General features: G+C 38.9%; 1 protein-coding gene across 1 annotated transcript in view; it reads left to right on the top strand.

Moving 5' to 3' along the window:
• The window catches only part of gnai2b (guanine nucleotide binding protein (G protein), alpha inhibiting activity polypeptide 2b), a 95253-nt gene that overhangs the window by 56205 nt on the left and 19062 nt on the right, over nt 1-19986 (top strand). The window contains exon 2 of the mRNA XM_036571322.1: nt 12990-13032. Coding sequence (XP_036427215.1) covers nt 12990-13032 — 43 coding nt within the window. The remainder of the gene's footprint in view (nt 1-12989; nt 13033-19986) is intronic.

The following is a 19986-nucleotide window of genomic DNA, read 5'->3' on the forward strand; positions in this document are numbered from 1 at the left end:
CTTTAATTACCATCAGCCTGAGATGGACTGGTCTGTATCACAAGCCACAGATCTCTTTGAAGAGAGTCGGTGATGAGGAGCATGGCGAAGATGTTGTGGTCAAACAGCAAACACATGGTGACTTGGCCCAAAGTCTGCTTGTGTACCTGTGTTTTGTTCCCATCTCTATGAGAAACAGGCGCACTGTAATTAATTCTTGGTACTTTAAAGGGGAAGTCCACAGATTTTTTCAAATTCTCTCATTCAGATGTAAAGTCATTCAGAGTGGTTTGATGTGAAATTATTACTTAAAGAGAAACATACTGACTGATTCCTTCATAGTGGTGGTGATAGGAACCAGGGGAATGGATGTCTACACAAACAACAATTTTGATTACTGTGTAAAATGAGCAGTGCACCTACACACATGTTCACGATTTAGAAGAAAAAAGTAGAATTCCCCTTTAAATTTTGAGTTTTATAACACTTTACAAAGGATACTTCAATTCATACTGTTATTGTGTGCTGAGGCTAATTGATATGGACAGAATACTAGCATTGCGGTAATATTGCTACATATTGTGATGTGTGTTGCAGTGTCCACAATCAGGTGAATCAGTTATGTGATATAGTTAAAGACTGGCCATCATTGGGTTGGATATCTGGGGTTCAGCCCAAAAGCTTACACTAAACACACAAATGTGAGGCTTTAAGAATTTATCTAAGGATTCATTGAAAAACTGCAACAAACAAAGAACGGTTAAAGAGCGCATTAACTGCATTGATGCTACATAACATTGAAAATCCCAATGAGGCTCTAGCAAAGGTTAGCATTATTGTAGTGGAAATTGGACAAAGGCTACTACTTAGTAAACGTTTTTAGTGATTAATGTTTAATGATTAATGAACCACTGAGTGAGTAAATGATAATAATAATAATGGTTCTCACTCTGTACTGTTTTAGAGCAGCAGTGACTTTGACAAGTGTTCTTGAGGGAGGGGACTGATGGGCATTTGGATTGCTGCAATGTATTGTAATTTCAAAATCAGAGTGGTAGGTAAATAAAGCCATTTAAAGCCTACCCCTAGCCATGCCTACAATACTTTGACCAATAACTTACAATTATTGGTCAATAACTTACACCAATAACAACTTTTTTGATTACATTAATACCTTGATTCTTCAAAATGCCTGCAGAAATGCTCATGTGTCTTGCATTTGTCAGTGAAAACGCATTGAGGAATCAGTTATGTGAAGTAGTGAAAGATTGGCCTGCATCAGTGAGGGTCAATGCATATCCGGGGCTACTATCTGGACCTGTGATTGGTCAGGATAATCAAAGCATCCTTTGATTATATTAGAGCCATACTGATATCATTATTCTAAACGCCAGAATCATTAATAAACAATACATTATACAGCCCTAGTGTGTGCATGAGTTCTACAACCAGGCTTCGTGTACATGCAATATTCCTTTACATGCTGAAGACTGCTGTGTTAGCTTTCAATCCAATGATGTGTGGCGAAACTCTCCATTGGTTTCTTACAGACAGTTTAGATTCTTTATCAGCAGTATAATAAGAGCCTTATGTAATTAATAGCATGTGGTAGGAGCTCCTTTATGCTTCATCTACAAGAGATGGGCTAAAAAGCCTAGAGAAGTTAGCAGAGAGAGTCATACTCTAAATTATTAAAGAAGCGCTGACCTGTTTTATGCCGCTGCTGTTCTCTCAATTCAGCATTAATAATAGCAGACTAAACATCTCAGATCTGTAATTATGCTCTTTCATTTCTAATCACATCGCTCTTTGTGTGTATTTGCTTGCCCATGGGCTTTTAGTCTGCATTTCTGTAGTATGTGCTGTGATTTGCTGCTGTCTTGGGCTTCTACTGATTGATATGAAAGCGATACCCTATGGAGTTCCAGCTGTGTGTGGATGTGTTTGTGTGCTGATGCCGCTGGTTTGTCAGGTTCAACGTTTGTGAAGATTAAGCAATTTGAGTAGGGAGCTCTCAAGACCATAGGTCTGAATGCAACATTACAGTACTTAAAATGCCTGCTTATATGAATTTAGCATTGTGCTAATTTGCATATGTACTAAATAGGGATGCACTGATGTGAGAATTGTGGGCCAGTGCTGGTATCTCATATTTTTTCATGTACATATTTGCCAATGCAGATACATAAACATTAATAAAATGAAGAAAATGGGGCTAAATCCACCTGGAATAGCTTTAGCGTGCAATATAACACTTAAAATTCGGAGTACAATAAATACGTTGTCAAATATCCAATGCCAAACCATGACTATTAGCCTAGAGTGATGGTTTTTCTCACACAACAGGTTCCACCCATTGCAAATCAAAGCATGATTGTTTAAGTTTGAAGTTAATGGTTAATCTGATGTTAGGCCTTCAGCTCCTGAAGTCTTAACCGATAGGTGAGCTCATTAGGATGAATCTACCCAGGTATCATGGAGAAATACTATCCTGACTGGACAAATTTGTGTTGGGTGCTTCAAGAACTTTCTTGTTTCCTGCCAAAAGAGTGACGTAAGAGTGTTATTACAGTATTTGCAGAGTTAAAATGAAACAAGCATGATGAGTCTATCGAAGAAGAACAAAATGAACTTGAAATAAGGGGTTTCCCAGTGGAAATATCGCTGAAGTCTTAATAGCTGTCCAATAATTTTTAAGCAATTATCTACCAACACTGATGGTTTGATTGATTGATTGATTACGTTTATTTAACTGCTTCATATTTTCAAAACTTACACACCTTATTCAGACCTTAAAAAGAATTTATAACATAATATTAAAAATACAGTTAAGGCCTATTTTCATTTATCCCTAAGACAGATAAAATCAAACCAAAGGCTACAGATATAGCAAGCATTGCATGATATACAAAATCTGTGGACTATCTCATGGTAGAAAAATTGTGAACATCTTTCACCTGAATAAAATATTTTTTAAGAATGTTGAACAGCCCCCAGTGCAATTTTATATGCAATACACACCTCTATCCTGAAATTCAAACCATCCAAACATTTGATAATGAGACATTTCAATATGTGCTGTTATAAGAATATTCAAAATAATCCTAATTTACTTGTTTTGAGAAGTCAGAAGCTTTTATATGTTTTCAATATACATAGAAATACCAAAGCTTCTGCCAAGGTAACTAGGTGGCTAGAAAACATATTCTTTGATTATCGTTGGTCAGAACCTTATCAACCTAGCCACCTCCTGACGTGCAATTGTCCAACACACATCCTAAATAATTAAGTTCTTAGCTTCAAGTCCTGCAACATTAACACTGGAGGATTTTTGTAGTTTTATCGTGAGTACCAAAAAGAATAGATGCTGCTATGATTCAAATATGATTGTGCAGCCCTAATAGTAATGCAGCTCTGCTGTACAGTCTGTGACCTCTGAGATTGGTTCGTTAGCTGTTTGCTAAGGGGTAGAGGCTTAGAAAAACAGGGAACTGAATAGTGTATGAAATCACAAGATTAAAGGGTTTCGACACCATCCATTACATAACACAGCAGGGCTGGAGCTACTTCCTGCAGTGACGAAATATTCAGCGGATATGCTTCAATGTTTCAATTTGCCAGCCATTTTGTGTGCAGAGGTTTCCTTTCTCTCAACTGTAGCTCAGACTTGATGCTTTACAAAACCAAGACATGCCAGGCTGTGGTTATTTCAGGGAGGGAATAGCCTGCCTTCAGTTGGATGCACAGCAAAAAACGCACTGAATCTTGTTCACCGTGGACGTCGGCTGTTTTCATTTTCGTTCTTCTCCACCTCTTTCACCCTTCTGTTGTCCCTGATAACGCATATCCATATCCTCTCTTGATTTCAGTCTCTCTCTCTCTCTCCCTCCCTCCCCATCTCATTCTCTCATTCCTCCCACTCCTTTTTCCATTAATAATTTCTCTCCTCTCTCTCCCACCTCCATCCACTCACATTTAATCTCTTCCACCAGTTACCTTTTCCCCAGTTAGCTGAGCCATTGCTCTCACATTTTTTTCATTATCTGCCTCCACTTCTCCCTTTTCTGTCCTCCTTGTCATTCACTTTGACCCTACTTCATCAAACGAGATCTACCCCCGGACATGTCTGTGCATGTCTCACGGCTAGTCTGATGGTCATAGATTGGGAGGGGGGCTATGTCATCGTTACTGCCAGTCGTTTTAACCCAGCTTAGAGTGAGAGAGAGAAGAGAGAAGACTAGCCTCGATAACGGCATCCATCTCTCCAACCTGCACCGTCGCAGCATGGCGACAGGAGCAAGATGCTCCGAGTTGTGCCAAAGACACCCCGCTAACAGGCTAAGCGCTAGCATGACCGAATGCTTCTGCTCTGTTAATTATCAGGAGCCAATAGTCAAAGCCTGCGGGAGCTTGTATGAGCGCAAAAAGCTGTACACATGGAGAGGTGAATTGTCTCGCCTCTCTTTGCTTGATGAATTGGATTAAGCAAAGTAGTCTGAGCCTGCTTGGCGATGGGTCTCTTGGGACTATTGAATAGTGGCTTTGAATGCCGAGCAGCTAGCTGAAATGGTCTTAGCAGTCTGTTGCTGTGAATGTAGGCTCCAGAAGCGGCTGCCTCCATAGCAATCCAGCTGGAGGTTACATACTAAGGGATGGCCTTTGAGACGAATAATGTGGTCTGCAATGTTACATAATGCAGTCTGGAGCAACACAGTCCAACCACATTATTTCAAAGAGGATGTTCAGCGCTTTATGGACAGATGATGCCAGTTTTCGCATCATCCGCCGGTACCTGATAGCGCAACAGGATTGTTTGTGAGTTTTTCATGAATTATTTTACATTAGTGACCCTCATCCTCGTCTGTAAGCAGCCCCCCGTTTTTGTTGGCTGTGTGAATGAGGTGGACACCATGTTCCTCTCTGTCCACTAATTGCCATGGGGGCCATTCGGGATCTCATTTAGATGCTTATTGTTGTTGGTCCAAATGACACTAAACAGAAGCGGCCTGTCCCCTTTGCCAGCCAAGTTCACAGAGAGGCCTTTGTGAGGCAGGGCCCGGGCGTACAATCATCCCTCTCTCATTGCCTCTCGCACTATCTATCTTTTGCACTCTCTCTCTCTCTCTCTCTCTCTCTATAGAAGACCTTAAATCGGCATCGATATTTCATAGATAAATCTGCTTTGGGTCCATATTAAATAGTCAGCAGGCTTCCCTCTACACATTTGCCTCATCCTAGGAAAGCTGTGTGGTAGATATAAGCTTTCACTAATTAAATTGGGCAGTTGGGTTGATTATATCTTCCCCTCACCTGAGCTCAGTTATTTACCTACTCACGAAAGGTGCGGTACTAAAACAATAAAATACCCTTTCAGTATTAATTATTTGGTTCTGCACAGACAATAACACACCAGTCACATCCAATTAGACTCTGTTTTGCCTTTTCCAGAAGGTGGAGAATAGTGAATAAACAAAGTAATTGTTATTCCTTGGTGTTCCTCAGAGATCAATTATAGGCCCTTTGGTTTTGCCATTAGCAAGCATTAGCATTGCACCTTACCTCCTTAGAGAGGCGATATTAGGCTCTAGAGGTTAACAATTCTACTCTCACAGGTGGCTGTTGTGGGATGTAAATATTTTAGATGGTGTTAAAGGAACACATCTGTGGGTCTTTCTGTTTGTTCCTTTCTTGTTTTGGTACATTTAGCTTTGGCTAAGTTTAGCTGCAGCTACCACCGGTTTAGCTCGTCACAGCTAAGCAAAACAAACATAGTGAACATTTGTTAGACTGCGCTGCCTGCACTTCTGCAAGTTTGTGTAATTTGGAACAGTTTTTCTTTTTCTGTTACCCTACACTTGTGGTTTTCTTAACAGAGAAGTAATTTTTAGACAAGTTTCCACAGTTAAGGTCATTGTTGGACCTCGCCACCGCACCTCTGCTACAGTTGTCTCGGCACAGGTGTTCCTAATATTTTTAACAGTCAGTGACTACTTTCACCAAATGTGCCACGTGTGAGCTGAGACCTGGGACTTGTTTTTCTCTCTCTCTCATGCTGCATTTCACATAGAGGTCACAGTTTCAAGGAGGGAACACCTTGTGCAGTGGTGGTCATTCAGCTGTCGGTGGACTCAGTCTGGTAGAATCACCTTTTTGTGGTCTTGCCTTCATTCTCTATTAGACTGAGAAGTTAAAGTCATTGTGGCCAGGCTGGTGTCACACCTGCACTTTCTGAATATAAACGTTGAGCTGACTCAAGAGCTTGATTTTTAACTCATGGAAATTACCTCTTGAGCTTTCACTTAAAGGGCCCATGCCATATATATATATATATATATATATATTGTTTTTAATGAAAGAGTTTCATGCAGTATGTAAACATTTATTAAGTCTTGAAATATAGGCCATGTATGGAAAACAATCCGTTTTGAATTTAGTGCTTTTGTGATGTTACAAAAACAGACATTCAGCCTACAGCAGTTTAGCCCCACCCGTTCACAGTTATGTTGTAAGGACTGTTTCAGCCTAAGCTGCTTTTTTATTGACGTCCAATGAGGGCTGGGCAATTAATCGAAAAGTAATCGAAACCGACATTCAGAACCTCTAACTGACATAATCTTGTCCATGTCAGTTATTCTGATTTTTTAAAAATCTGTTCATCCTTTCCCACCCTGTGTGTTCATGTACTGTCCCCTTAAAGACTCCGCCGCATCCACTCTGCTACATGGAAGCTAAGGCTATGTTCACACAGCAGGTAAAAGAGGCCCAATCTGATTTTCTCACCAAATCCAATTATTTTGTTTGGCTGTTCACATTATCTTTTAAATGTGATCTGTATGCGACATCAGTCTGAACAGATCAGCTCCTAAACTGACCCACATGCGCAAAAGAACAGAGCTTCACATTGCTTCACGTGGCTCATCCAGATATAAACAATCATGACTGCCAACGAACACCAGTCGCTCCCAGAGGATCAGCTTCATCTTTGCCAGCGTCACAGGAGCCATCATGAAGCTTCACTGACTGACAGCTGGGCTCATAACCCAGAATGTGTTAGAGCTCACCGTAAAAAGGGTGCGGTCACTTCTTCAGTTCACATTCTTGGATTCTTTAAACTTTGCTTTCAGACTTTTAACTGTTCTTTGACGCAGCAGCCTTGTTCTCCTACGGGCTCGTTCGGCCATTTCTTTCGAAATCTCTTCAAACACGGAGTGCAATCCTTTTCAGTGAACTATGACGGCAAGAAAAAGCAAACAAAAAAACAAAAATCGTTCATTAATCATAATCGTGATATTGATTTGATGTCATATCGCCCAGCACTAGGTCCAGTACAGGGCACTCAGAACAGAGATCATTTACATATACCAGTCTTAAAGGTGCAGTAACCAAAACAGTCTTATTAATTCTAATGGATAAAGAGAGGTTGAAAAATGGTCACGTAGAAATAAACTATCACTGTTTTTGGTACATAAACCTACTCTTCACAACAAAGTGGTGTTTTGACTTAGAAACATTGGTAACTAAGCTGCCTTAAAATTTGAGTTCACTGAACTTCAGATAAGACGTTAAGAGAATGTAAAACACTGATTCTCATTCTGTTAACTTACTATTAAAACTCGAAATTTTAAGGCATTTTAACTTCTTTAAAGCTGAAACAGCATTTTTTTTTACCATGTATAAGCAGACCACAGGTAAAAAGTGTAGAATATGGGCTCTTTAAAGTAGTTGTTTTTTAGTCACCATCTTACTTCTAGGCATGAGTTACACTATTATGATAAGACAAGTAAAATTCAGTGTCACTTCAATGTCACACTTTGAGTATAATTTGCCCTGTGGCAATAAAAATGCTTCCAGATTACCTTCATAAACCTTTATTCATTTGCCCTTATTCAGCCTGTGTCAGTTGTTTTGGTAAACATTGCTGCAACGAGCCCATTTCCCATGAGGGCATGTGTACTTTGCCCTTACCCCTCCTCCACTGTGTATATGGAAACAAGTTTCAATTTCCAGTAGCACACTTCTGCGTTTCAATGAGGCCTTTTCTTTTTTACCACTAAGATTGATGCAAATTCATATTCGTGATTCCCCCGTCAAGCATAAGTACATGTGGCTGTATTGTAAAGGCTGTACTGTAGTGTTATGCCATTACAATTTTCTGGAAAAATAGTATAATAAGTGCAAACACAGTGATGAACTATTATGACAAGTGTAGACTACACACTTTTATTTAGAAGTATGACTCTAATTTTCAGTGGAGCAGTATGCATTGTATAGTTTATTATCTAATATTTTCATCAAGCCATGCTTGGGCCTATTGTGCAGTCATATTTCTTTTCTGTTGTGCCATGTACAAAGGTCATGTAAAAAAGTAAACCACATCAAAATGTAGTACAGTGTGTTAAGTCCTGTAAGGGGGTAATAAAAGGTAAACTATTAACTCCGCCATGAACGAAAAAACACGTCAGTCACATGTATAGAGACAGTGGTCACGTGTACCATATAAACTATAGTAACATCTTCAGTTAAATTCTGAAGTTTCTTTTAAAGCCCTTAGACCATGCCTAAATTTACAAATGTGGATAATCAGATAAAAGATCATGCAATCAATCAATAAAATTGTATCAACTTAATTATGCCATTATAAGTTGATACAGTTGATATATAAATTATTATTTCTTATGTCCTACTTTATTATTAACTATTAACTATTATTCTAATAAACTATTTATTAATTCTTAACTATTTATCTAATATTAATATTGATTTCCATATCATTGCTATGTAAATTCTGCACTTGAGCTGTATCTTTACCCTTCCACTCTTTGACTAAATGGAGTTTTGCGTTCTCATGTAGGATGAATTAGCGTTTGGTTGGGCTTCGCTGCTCTGATTCACCAGATGGCCGTGAAGGAGGGGGTACATTTCTCACACTGACTTAGGAGAACGCTGCCAGCGCTTTTGTGCAGCCAGGGAGTTTGAGAGATTTTTTTTTTCCAGTCTCTCTGTCCTTCTCTCTCCCCGTCTCTCCGTTTGCACTGAATCACGCGAGGGGTGTAGAGATGAAGTCTAGTTTATGAGAGATGCTTTATCTTTAAGCCATCTCATTTAGCCTCCCTGTCTTCTTTCCCTGCCGTTTGTTGTTGGAAGCTGAATTATTTTTGCGTTGCCTCGCGAATACTGATGCTGCTGCCTGTGTCTCTTTTCTTTTTACTATGTATCTTTTTCAGGTCTTCTACTATCTTTCTTTTCTAGGTCTTCTAATATCTCTGTTTTCTAGGTCTTTTACTATCTATCTTTTCTTTTTTCTGTACCAATTGATTCATTTTATGGCTGATTTTATGGCTGATAAACCTTTGGAGTTTTATTTGCTAAAGTTGGAAGCAACAGAAACAAAGACCTTTTTTTGCTGTATAACTGGGGCTGAACAGTTTGGGCAAAATATCTCATTGTGATTTTTCTGACCAGTGCTGGGACTGCTATTTAAATTGCAATTATGTTCTGTAACATAGGGCACAGAACTGTTCAAACGCTGAACATAATATGTCAAACTGCCAGTTATTCATCGTTGTGATGTCACAGCACATTAGGGCTTGGTTGCTTCTGATTGGCCAAACCCATCTACTGGCAGTTCACAAACTCTGTGTTAATATGTTAAGTTTCCCCATTAAAAACTTTGTTAGTAATACCGATTTGAAAATACTGTAATTTGATATAAAAATAATAGACCTTTCAGACATATCTTTACCTGAAAGTTGCAAATGATCAAAGTGAGAAAGACACAAGCAGGTAGAAGAGCTTAACAATTAGTTTAAATGCAGCGTACATATACTTTTTAAAATTATAACAGACATCGCCCTCAAGATAAAGAACTATAGTAAAGGAAGTTGCATGGAATTACTGTATGAATCTTATAGCAGTGGTGAAACATGACTGCTGGAGCAGTTTGGGCCATAAATGTCAAAATGTGGCCAGAAAACAAGAAAATACCTTCTATGAAAATGCTCATTTCTGCTAGCATCCTTATGGGATCTCTAATGGTGCGTGAGCGCTAAGCTAATAATGGTACACATTAACATTTTTTGGCAGTTCCAGATTAAACATAGACATTCTAAGCCATTTTATAGGTTTTACCTAAAGCTTGTAACAGACATTAACATATATTTGACCTTGTATGTATCAGTTTTACAGTATGCCAAGAGCATAGAGCTGTTTTCCCTTTCTAACAGCAGACCGGAATCTGGTTAACGGCTTGTATTCTGTCAGTGACGAATCTAGAACTTCCGGAAGGCTTAGAGTGACATTTTTTTGTCAGAAAATTGGTCCCATTGGAAATCAAAACATCATAGGTTGATTCCTCTGTCACTTCCTAGTTGTTGGCAATTTAGGCCTTCTGTCCAGCTCCTGAATGGCTAATCAGTGGGAGAGCTCACTTTGCTGTATCTACATAGATTCTACGAGGGACAACATTTTGATTGGATTGTTTTCCATTGGTCGTTTTAGTATCTTAACCCTTTGTTTTCATCGAACAGTGAAGTAAAAATATAGTACAATACTTGCAGAGTTTAAACACAACAGGCACAAATATTCCATTAAAAAATTAAGCTAAAAATTACAGACGTTTATTCTTTTGTTTTCCGGAAATCATCAGGTGTTCTCTGAAGGCATAGAAGTCCTTGAGGGTTCCCCACTGGTTTACTGTGTCTGTAGATTACAGACATTACTACAGGAATTCTATAAAAGGCAAAAATATTATTGATTATTATAGCACTGCACTACAGCACTGTAGAAATCTCATAGTTTCTTGTAATGCTACTGTAGCTCTTTCTGTAAAGGTGAATCAATATAAAAATAGATGTGTTAAGAGCAAAAATCTGCCAGTTCTGATCCTGACCGATTCCAGTCATGCCCCCCTACTTTTTTCCTTTCTTTCCATTCCCATCGTCCTTCCTCAACCCTTCCTCTCCTTTCTTTCTCCCTGTCTTTTTCCCACCTCCCCCCTCTGTTCCTGAGAGGTGCTGAAAAGAGAGCGGGCGTGTGAAGCTGGGAGAGGTTGTGACAGGCCTGCCTGATGCCCTCTGTTGTTTGCAGTGTGACTGATGAGCCAGACTGATGCACAGTGACACAGCCGGGGCAGGTGGACACCAGGGATGGAGCAGAGACCACAAAAGCCCTCTTTTTCCAGTCTCTCTCTCTCTCTCTCCCTCCCTCATTCTCTCCCTCCTGCCCCGCTCCACTCCGCCTTTGTACTTTGAACTGTTGAGCAAGTTTAATTCGTTAGGCTTGATTCGTTTGGTGTCCTCCAAACGAAAACCACACTCTATTATTAGATTCACTCTTGTTGTAAACAGACTTACTAAAGAATTTGGTTTTCCTAACTTGGGGAGATTCGGAACAAATACACTGATTGTTTAAATGTGAGAGCAGCGTAATCTCATCCGTATCTGAGCACATCAGGCTTCCACACGGTGGAAATAACAACAAGGCATGCAGGGCTGGCTACGTCAACATGAAGCGCTGTTCTGACACTAGACTTGGCCTTGGCTGTGATTCAGCGAACAATTGGAAATGTCTGCTTCTTAAACAGTCAGTTTAGGCAGTGGGTCACCTTGTCCTGTGTATGTACACCAAAAGTGTGAAAGCAAGCAGTTAAGGCAAATTGTCAACGACGTGACATACAGTTTAGAGTCTGATTGTTGGATTGGTCAGCCGATTATATTGGCTGATGACCTACAGTTTTATCTGCAGCAATAATTACTAACTGCAGCATTGCAGGGAATCAAACTCACCATCTCCCAAGTATGAGGCAAAATCTTAGACAGTTGCACCTTTTGGGAGCCCAGTATAAGTCACCCCCGTTTTTAAAACATACAGCATGAATGCAGGTTGAACTGGTACATTTTAACACAAAACCCTCATGGTTTAAATAACAAAAACATGTGAAATGTGTCCAAACCTCACCTTTAACAAGTTCTAACACAAAAAACACTTTGAAGAGAAGTGTTCAAAAAATAATTGGTAGCAACCGAAAACTCAAAGAATTGTGTGCAGCTCCACCCCCAGTGTTAGAATATGTGTAATTTAAGGCTGTACTGGTCAAAGAAAGCAACAATGGGGAATTGACAACCATATCTTTTAATAAAGCATAGTTGAACTAAAACTGTAGGAGTATACTAATTCTAAAAATTAAAAATGATAGAATATATAAAAGTATTCATGTAAATATTGGCTGATAGTATTGGTTAGAAGAATTTGCACCCCACTAAGTTCCAAAAATCATGTAAATATTTTAAAAATTTGACTTCTCGCTCAAATTGTTGTGCTGTTTTGTTTTAAATTTGTAAAAAGTGGCATTTTTAATAGAAATCTCAGACATTTGAGTCCCACTTTATTACTGTCTGTTCTTTTGAAATGAAAAACAGTGCACAGTTTTAGTGCACAATTTCTATTTATTTGCTGAGTTTAAAAATTGGGAGAAATTAAAACAAAATATAAAGTGTTCATGACTTTTGCACAGGCCACATTTTATGTTTTCTTTCCCCACTATGTTAAATTCAGCAAATAAACAGTGCTTGTGCATTAAAATGTGTGTGTTCTCTGTAGAGGATGTGTTTACTTATTTTCACTTAGAAAATTAACAAAAACATGTCATTTGGCCAGGGGCGCCCAAACTTTTGCATTCAGCTGAGCTAATGAAGAACAGAAAGACTCGCACGCACTCAGAGACCTGTCTTCAGTTTCCCTTCGATGGCCGTTTGATGCTGTATTCATGAAAAGCTGGAGGCGCGGCTGCTCTAATGAGCTCTCTCACACTCTCTTATTACTTAGTTCATTCTCATGGTGTAAGTGACAGAGTTGCCCAGAAGCCTATGTGAGGGCAGGGTCTTGATTATGCAGTCACTTCTATGTCCTTACTCATCCAGTCGATTCAGGCTGCTTTGCTTTGGAAGTCAAGTTCAGTATTATCTTTTAAATCTGATTCCTTTTGATTCAGTGTCTCTCCTGGTCTCTTGCAGGTGCGGGCGAGTCTGGGAAGAGCACCATTGTGAAGCAGATGAAGTGAGTAAAAGAATATTCTCTCCTTTTATCTCTTCTTCCTCACCTCCCCATCCGTCCTCCTCCTGCCTGATCTCATTACACTTTCAATATATTAACATGGTGCATTTACATTATGATTCACCCTGTGTTCACTCTTCTAGATTGAGCTCGAGAAGCTCAGTGCTGCTCAGGAGACTGTAATAGTGCCTGAGGCAGTGCTGACTAAAGTAGCCATTAAATGTTAAAGTGCTGAGCAGAACTCAGAGGCTACATTTCATTTATTTAATTTCCAGTCAAAACAGTCGTTAAGTACAAGTTCATTTTTCAGCATCAGGAAAAAACTTATACTTAACAGAAAATTACAGTATGATAAGGCTTCAGTACTTTGACCCAATCCCATTTCTTATTTTTACCCTCACCCCTTGTTTTCGAGTGAACTGAGTTACAAGGGGTAGTGGTAGAAATCTTCTTCTATGAAATGGGACCCTCAAATTAAAAAGAGTATTACTTCATTAACAGCTACTAGCGCTGCTCTGTAGGCGACCCAGCCAGTCTGCAGTGATAGCAGAGGAGGGTAAAGTTCAGCTCCTGGGCTTTAGTTACATTTAGGGAATCATATGCCTTCAAAGAGGGGGACAATTATTTATTATCACTCCTGATTCCTCAGTGATATGAAGCTGAAGTCAGATATTCATCAGCTTCTTGTTCGAATTTTCCCATTCCACCTTAAATGGAGCAGCAGTTACATTCTGGCACTTCAGGCATCAGAACTGTGGACTATTTAAGGTGGAACAAGAAATTTTGGTATTTAGCTACCAAGACATCAGCATGCTACTAGCGTTTTTATATGCTTGTTATGAAGAAAAGGATCATAATACATTGAAACGACATTAAACTGAGATAATACGATGGTTATCGTAATTTTTAACAGAGAAAATTCTCACATTCACGTTCAGCCATCTTGCCTGTTTTTATTTTTTTCTCATAACACTCTGTTTGGAGTGAGTATCTGGAAATCCTCAGTTTGGGGGGCCATGTAGCCCTAATACTTCGCCCTACCCTCTATCTCAACAAAAATTGGGACACCCTACCCCTAGACGTGAATGAGCAAAACAGAGGGTTAAGGGTTAAGTGATAGGGGCAAGGGGTGAAATGGGATTGGGCCTTAGTGCGTCCACTTTTTTAGCTTCCATTCTTTTCATGAGACTCGCTTTCAGCTTTTCAAAGAAAGCTGCAGGGATATTTTTTTCAGTCCTCCAAAGTTCAGTCTTAGAAGTTCGTTACATTTTCACATTCAATGTGAAGTAAGAGTGGAGCTTGATTTTCTCCTCTCTCTCAAAGATGAAAGCTTTAAGTGCTGTTTATCTGATGGGGACAGTTTTGCACGCTTGTTACGAGGCCCATTTTCTCTGCCGCTTTTAATCGATTTTTGAAGTCCAGTTTTGGAAACTCCTGTTTTTTCCTTAGTTTAGTTTGACTTTCCCCTTCCATGCAAGTGAATTATCTTATATCTAATGTTCTGAAAAATTAATAACTTGTACTCAGTAGCTATTTTGATTGGAAATTAATAAATGAAGAATTGTCTCTGGCTTTTCCATAGTATTATATATAAATGTACAGAATTTTCATCTTAATGCAAATGTACTCAATCAGGCAAGACATGATTAGTGTCTGATTTGCCTCTTTAGATTTTCACTGGAGATAATCTAATGTAGCTGACAAAATGGGTGAAATTCAAGCCTAAAAAATGCCGCTACTGCTGTTTTAGCTATATGATGTATTTTGGCTTTTAAATATAAAAGTATGATATACAATATAAGCCAACTATCTGAGATATTTGTAGCTCCACTGCAAATTTAAGAAGCCAGCTTTGGGCAACAAACATGTCTTTGTTGATTGACTATGTTTAAGATAACGACAAAAGTATTTGATTTGAACTGTTCCTCTAAATGAAACCTCTGCTGCCCCTTTGTTTTGGTTTGGCAGCAATATTCTAAGAATGACATCAGCGGAGAGATACTGTGCCCCTGTGTTTTATAGCATCTCTTCGCTTATCTTAGCACAGCGTTTCATTTCCTTTGTAAACCTGTGGTGCCAAACTCGGCCCCAGCAGACCTTTATCACTGTGCTTTTAGCCAAATACGAATCAGTCCACTTATGATTAATGAACACCGTCTCCTAATGACTCCAGGAGCCGTCCTAGTTTTGATGCTGCTCTGGTGGGCACTGCTGATGCACTTGGTGTCTAGAAGTTCTGGTCTTGTTTGCTCTGAGCAGCTACTGCAGACAGGAGTTGTTCTTGCGTGCTGATGTGGGAGCAGCTGTATCATAATCAGTTTAGTTAATCAGAATGTTACTTCCTCTAGCTCCCTTATTAGGGCTGGACAATACTCATAGTTTTTGAAAATATGTTGAAGTATTGTAATGTTGTATTTTTGCCATAACCTGTATATATTTTGACATTCATATTAACCCTAATATGTTACAGTTATTGCCAGTGATAACAACTTGATATTACCGTGCAATGAAAATGGTTTCAGTATTTATTATGGTGTATATAGTTATATTTTCAAATAAAACCCTTTTATATGCTATATAAACCAGTTTTTGTAGAACAGTAACAGTAGCTTATTATAAATCCTTTACATTTTTAACACCCAAAGTAAACCTCATTATCATCATGATCTTAAACCGCTTAATCCAGTTAGGGTTGCGGTCAAAGTGACTGCGACCCCAAAGTAAACCTTTATTGTGCAAACTAGTGAAAAAACTGGACAAAATATATGTATGTATGTATATATATGTGTATATATATATATATACATATATATATATATATATATATATATATATACATAAAGCTATGTGAGTAATGCTTTCACTTGCCCTGGTTTGCTAAATGTTGAGTCATGTTTTAATTTGCAAGGCTGAAGTTGGCTTTGCACCATTTAAATTGAAATGGGAAATTAAAAAAAAACTTTACCTACGTCAAATTTGTCAAGTCATTTATTGCATACATATGTCCCATATACTCGTTCCTCTGACCAGCAGACACTGCTGGAATTTGGAAAATGTGGTCTTGCGTAGTCATGGTCTTGTGTAGTCATGGCTTGTTGCATGGACAAGTCCGAGAGACCACAACGCCGTCTGATGCAGCTGACCGAGTCCAGACCTCATTGATCTGGAATCCATATTAACCCACCCAGCTTAGCAGTGGTTTGCACTGTCAATATGTTGCATTCTCAGCTCTTATTTATGGCACAAGGGTGTGTGATGGTTCAGATGAAACTAATAGCTGACAGACTAAAAGGTTCAGTAACACAAAAAAATTTAAAGCACACAGAGCAGAACATCTGAAATATTTTATTATTCCAAAAGTTAACTAGGCTTGCAAGATGTTTATTGGAGATATACATGTTTGTCTGTGAGTAGGCAAAATTTGAATGTAGACCAGATTAGCACAAAAATAATGAATGACCTCAGTTACAATCATCTCTAAAGACTACTTAGTCCATCTGCTACGCAAGACCATATTTTCCAAATTCCAGCAGTGTCTGCTGGTCAGTGTCTGCTGGTCAGATTCTGCAAGCCATGTTTACATTAATCAAACCAGTGCAGTCTTTTAGCTACGAGTGTTACAGTGTCAGGTTTTCGTGTCTAATAAGGAGGTTTTAGCCAAGAGAGCTGCACCTTGTGTATGTGAATACATGTGTATAAGTGCATTAATATTTGTCTTTAAACAGAATGTTTTAGTCACAAATGTGAGTGATGTGTGATCCTGTTTTATCTGACTGATTTATCAAGCTAACTGTCAACAGCTAAGAAAAGCTAGCTTTACAATGATCTTACCATTTTTATTGAAATCATATTAAAATTAATGTTAGCAAATACAGTAATCTAGATAAAGATGAGCTCACCTTAGGGTACTCAGGCATACCTGCTAATAGTCTTGACATCAAGCTGCGAGTCTTCCACCGAGTTTAGTCCAAATTTTTTCAGCTTCTGGAATGAAATAAAAAGGCTCCCGAATGGCACAACCGTCTAAGCGTTGGCCCTATCACCAGGAGATCGAGAGTTCGGTCCCTGGTGATGCTACAGCCATCCGTAGCCGGGAGTCCAAAAGAGCACAATTGGCCTCGCTCTTTGGGTGGGTAGGATGCCCCCCCACCCCGTCTCCCCCCTTCACTCAGCGCGATGCTAGTCAGCGCAGGCGTCTGTTAGGTGATGTAGCCGGTCTGGCGGTTGGCGCTTTCCTCCGAGCACGTTCGGCTGTCCAGTGACGTTGCGTGAACAGCAGTTCGAAAAGATGCGGTGGCGCTTCACAGGTCTCGGAGGAAGCCTGTGTTAGCCTTCACCCTCCTAGTGCTGATAGTTTCGTGTGACTGGGGGAGTCCTAACTAGCAGGTATAATTGGAGACAACTAAATTGGGGAGAAAATTGGGGAAAATCCACCAAAAAAGGAATTAAATAAAAATAGCTCCACCCTCCAGATGATTAGTAGAATGTGTCTGAATTACACGTTCCTCTATAACACATTTTCACATCTCTTAATCTAATAATTCTGACTAATTTACTGCCACCGTCGTTCTCACTGTAGGTTTGTTTTCCCTTAGCAGATGGACTAAGTAGTGTTTAGAGATGATTGTAACTGAGGTCATTCATTATTTTGCAAATGGTTAATTGTGTTGAAAATGCACTTTGATACGTAATGGTTGTGTTTGTAAGTATAATATGTGATATTTAAAAGGGATTTTTGCCTTTTTTGGGAAGAAAAAAGTTTACTTTTTTTTTTGACATTAAAACAAATAAAAAGTCAGTCCAGTTGATACAGACTTAGATCAAATGTACATATACTTCATTATGTAAATATGCAATTAATAATGTAAATACAACTAATTAGGACAACAAAGTGACAAAATCTCTGGACTTCTGGGAAACAGTGAAACAAAGTTTGTGTTTTAATAATTAGATAAATTGAATAAATAAAATGATGAAAGGCCAGTGGTTTCAAATAAATGACTCTGCGTCACTGTGGAAGAAAGTTCATCATACTGGAATAGTCAGGGTGATTAATGAGAGTTTGTCCTGTGAGCTCACTGCCCTTTCCTCCATTTATCCTCTTCCATTCAAATAAGCTTGCTAAAGAGAGGTGGAGTGCACTCTTCCTTCAGCTCTCATGTTCCTCGTCCGCAGGCTGACCTTTTCTGCGGCCACAGTTTGCCCAAGAGGTCTGTGGGTCATTGTAATCTACAGGAAACGTGCGCTGTCCCTCCTGTTGGGTCAGCTGCTTATTAAGCCAGCAACTTCTGGATGGGAGAAATAATAACTCTGTGGTAGCACAGTGCTTGAAAAAACATGTATTGTAACTCATTCTCATTTATTTTTCAAACTCAGCTTTCATTAAATGCTGAGAACAACGTAAACGGGCGTGCATGCCTGCTCTTTCCACAGGATGTTATTAATGCAGCGCCATCCAGATTCAAAGCAAGGGGTGCAGCTGAATCTCGCTGTGGTCTGAACTAGGATGCAAGTGATTAACAGATTAGCCGATAACCTGCAAATAAAACAGTTGTTCGACTGATGTTATCAGAGAAAATTTGTTTTTATTGTTTATTTCCAATAAACAACAGTTAAAAACTATTTGGTTTATCATTTAAGTTTAGGAACATTTCTGAATTGTCTGGAGAGGAATTCATGCCAAATTAAAAAGTAATAAAAGCAGTGGGAAAACGTGAAATGCAGTGCACACAACATTACTTTTCCATAGTGGCATGCAGAGTATGTGCCAGAATGAGAAACCAAACCTCTCTTACACTGTTTTCACGTCACTTCTTTACTGAAAAACAATGCCTGAGGATTTGCATTTTAAAAACAAAATGCTGAAATCATGTCGGAATTTAATACAATCCACTTTAAAATGTAAAGAGCGCTCGGCTATATTGCTTTCCACCATTTAGTATTTTAACGCAATCATAACAGTGAAAACAGTGAAATGCAATGCACACATGACATGACTTTTCCACAGGTGCCATGTGGAATACGTGCCAAAATGAAAAGCAAAACCTCTACTACACTGTTTTCGCGTCGCTTGACCTCGTTTTTGTACTTCAAATGTATTTGCCTCTTTGAAATGCAACCAAAACAGTGAAATGCAGTGCACATGAGACTGCATTTAAACAGGAACATGCGGAAAACATGCCAAAAGGCTTTGTTTAAATACTGCACAGTGGAAAGCAATGTAGTCATGCCTTTGTTACATTTCATGGCAGATTGTATTCAATTCTTGCATGAATTCAGCTTTGCGGTTTTTTAAATGCAAATCCAGTGCATTGTTTTTAAAAAAGAGGTCAATCTATGTGAAAAACAATGTAACAGAGGGTTTGTTTTTCATTTTAGCAGTAATGTCATTTTTGCATTGCATTCCATGTATTTCCACTGTAGTGATTGCTTTTCAATTTGGCACAGATTCCTCTCCATATAATTGTATGCATGAAGGTGAAATAAGCAATTGGTTCTGCTAGAAAGGACTACTGAAAAATAAAGCGCGCTGCTAAAAATAGCAGTGTTCAGGAATGAAAGGACAAAAGCACAACTATAAAAATATACTATATCAAAACCGAACATGCACAAGCAATAAGATAACTATGTTGTCCATGTTCTCCAAGTTGTCCATGTTTTGTCCATTTTGTTAAGCTTTTAGTTTTTGGTCATATATTCATAAACATATGTTTGTCAGTGACAAATATCACCTAAAAAGCAGATCAGTCACACTAATGTCAGTCGGCGAAGCATTGGATGCTGATGATACAAGGTCTTTTAGCAAACCTCACAGATTGCATAGGAGTTACATTATCATCAAATGGAATATTTTAACAGCAGATGTGAGTGTTGTACTGGTTAATCTCACCGATTTATTAAGCTGTCAGCAGCGAAGAAAAGCTAGCTTAGCTAGCTAACTGATCTTAAAGGGGAATT

The sequence above is a fragment of the Colossoma macropomum genome, unplaced genomic scaffold, assembly GCF_904425465.1.
Source record: "Colossoma macropomum unplaced genomic scaffold, Colossoma_macropomum, whole genome shotgun sequence".
Lineage (NCBI taxonomy): Eukaryota > Metazoa > Chordata > Actinopteri > Characiformes > Serrasalmidae > Colossoma > Colossoma macropomum.